General features: G+C 47.5%; 1 protein-coding gene across 1 annotated transcript; it reads left to right on the forward strand.

The window, feature by feature from the left end:
* The first annotated feature begins 370 nt into the window (after nt 1-370).
* On the forward strand, nt 371-2,164 carry LOC115672010 (uncharacterized protein At3g28850-like). The gene is made up of 2 exons (XM_030593744.2): nt 371-611; nt 681-2,164. The coding sequence occupies exon 2, from the start codon at nt 746-748 to the stop codon at nt 1,979-1,981; it is 1,236 nt and encodes a 411-aa protein (XP_030449604.1). The 5' UTR covers nt 371-611; nt 681-745; the 3' UTR covers nt 1,982-2,164.
* The last annotated feature ends 605 nt before the right edge of the window (nt 2,165-2,769 follow it).

The raw sequence follows: 2,769 nt of genomic DNA on the forward strand, positions 1-2,769 counted from the left end.
ATCTTCCTCTTACAGTTTCCTTTAGGTGCAGTCGCTAATCACGTAGTGAAGAGTAAGACTATTCGACATCTAAGCCGTTGTCACGAGACGAATGCGGCCTCGGCGATGAACATAAAGAGACGAGAAAATCTACTTTTTACAACAGGACTATACTAGATTTAGAAAGCAATAAGTCTAGTTTAGTTTTAATTTCACAAGTGCTTTTCACAAACGTACTGACCATGGGGTCCAAAACACGATCCACTATCATAAACTAGCATACCCAATATCATACATAGCTAAGCTAACCAAATTAAAAAATGGCAAATTTCGCAGGCCTATCTTTTATAGATTGGTCGAAAGATCTCCCATGAACACCCACGTTCCGTGGCAAAAAGGCAAAGCATTTAACACAGATCGAACGGATCTCCCCAGAATCCGCGTCTTGCCGTCTCCGCCTCGCTTTCACCGCATTCATTTCGTCTTTTTCTTCTTCCCATCCAACCCTCTCGAAAGCTCCTCCTCACCATAAACGCACCAAGACCCTCATGCTCTTTCTGTCTCTTTTGTCGAAAGCAGAGGCCAAAAAGCAAACTTTTCCGGAAGAAGATCAGTAGAGAGAGAGAGAGAGAGTGAGGGAGAGCTGAACTCAAGCCGAAAGCAGATGCCCAAAGGAGCAAACTTTTCCAAAGGGAGATCAGTAGAGAGAGAGTGTGTGAGGGAGCAGAGGCGTTTTCTTGAAGTTCTTCCGTCTTCGGTTTCATTCATGGGCTGCTCTGCTTCAAGGCTGGAAGCTCTCCTCAGCAAGTACCCAGAAGAAGACCACAAGTCCCCGTCCTCTTCTTCTCTGGACTCCACCGCCACCGCCGCCGCTCTCTCCCTGGACTCGTCGCCGCTCAAGAAGCCCCGCGCCCTGTCGCTTCCCGCTCCGCTCGTCCACCACCCGCCTCTCCGGAAGGGCGACACCCACCACCTGGTCTGCCTCACCTCCACCACCTACGGCTCCCTCCGCCTCACCAACCCGGCCAAGACCCCGGCCCTCGCCTCCGCGAGGCCCGATTTTTCCGGTCGAAACGCGGGCCGCGACGACGACGCTCGGGCCGGCGGCGGGGCGAAGGAGTCGCTCTCGCCGGACTCCGTCATCAACACTTGGGAGCTCATGGACGGGCTCGACGACTCCGATTTCGTCTCCGGGAATCCCTCTGGTAAGCTGCATTCTTCGGATTACGGCTTTGCAACGACACCCAGTTCCTGTAGGTACACGAGCTTTGATGGGCGTGTTAGGAATGTGCGTGATTCGTCATCTTTTCCGGTGAAGTTGTCGGAGATGTTGGCGATAAGCCCGTCTTCAGAGACGAAGCCGTTGTGGAAGCATTTGTCTGAGGAAGCTCTGTTGGCCAAGATGGACCCCAATGTGGTGTATAGTTACAGGCGTGCGTTGTGTTCTAGGCAATCGGAGAGCAATCCGAGCCAAACACAAACAGTTAAGCCCGTGAGACCGGCCAGTGTTGAAACTTTGGCGTGTGATGATCAGAACTGGTTGAGGGGCTTAGAGGATAAGGTCTTGCTCTATTTCACTAGTTTGAGAGGAATTAGGAAGACTTATGAGGATTGCTGTGCTGTGAGAATGATACTTAAGGGATTCAGAGTACATGTGGACGAGAGGGACATTTCGATGGATTCTTCGTACAAGAGCGAGCTGCAGAGCGTGCTTAGAGGGAAGGCGCTTAGCTTGCCTCAAGTTTTTGTTAGGGGGAAACATGTTGGTGGGGCGGAGGAGATTAAGCAACTCAATGAGGCTGGTGAGCTGGCAAAGCTCTTGGATGGATTGCCGGTCAAAGATTCGGGATCCGTCTGCGAGACTTGTGGGGATGCAAGATTCTTGCCCTGCTCGAGCTGTGACGGTAGTAGGAAGATATTTGATGAGGACGAAGGGCAGACTCGGAGGTGCCTGGATTGCAACGAGAATGGGTTGATTCGGTGCTATAGTTGCTGCCTCTGAACTCGGGTAATCGCTTCGATGTGTAAGTTTTTGGTACTAATCCCTGCTCTATTGCTCGAGCAATGTTAAGATATGGCTGGACTTTGTCGAGATTTGTGGATCGCCAATGTTAATAACCAATGTTGGTAGGTAGAATTGTTCATTTGCCCTAATGAACTACGTGAATAAGACTCCTATTAAATTTCTAGTTTTTTGTCATTCTTTCTCATGGTCATTTGGAGAGGTTGGCTTGCGTATTTGGTCTCTGCTTTGTTTCTTTTTCGAGTTTAGGACATGCAATTTGATGAAAAAGTGAAATATTATTTCTAAAATGAATCATAGAATAATTCGCTCTTGTAGTACACAATCATGCATGTTTTCTCACCGATATGGTCTTGTGATTGTGGCTATCCCAGTTTGTGTTAGAAGACAAGCACTACACTTCCAAATAGTCCATAACCATTGTCTTATTTGATGCTGTTGTGTTCCTTTGATCGGAAAGACTCTATGGTTAAGGAAGAAAATATGTTTTCCGCTTTTATGTCTTTACTAGTTCTTGTTGTAAGGCGGTCTTTTGTACTTCTGATCCGACCGCGAATAAAACTGTTACTCTGCTGCTATGAAATGTTAAGGAAGTTAGTATTTTTTTTTACTTTCAAGTGGTAGGCTGAGGTGCCAACAGCAAAGAGTTCAGTTAGAAGAATGTCTCTGAACATCTGATTCACAAAAGAAGTGTTGTGTGAGAGTCCGACATGTTATGCATGCACTTTTGACATGGTATTAACAAAGGAAGTCTATTTCCCCTTTAT

This window comes from Syzygium oleosum, unplaced genomic scaffold (assembly GCF_021117445.2).
Source record: "Syzygium oleosum isolate NSW1041296 unplaced genomic scaffold, Sole_v2.1 Sole_v2.03, whole genome shotgun sequence".
Lineage (NCBI taxonomy): Eukaryota > Viridiplantae > Streptophyta > Magnoliopsida > Myrtales > Myrtaceae > Syzygium > Syzygium oleosum.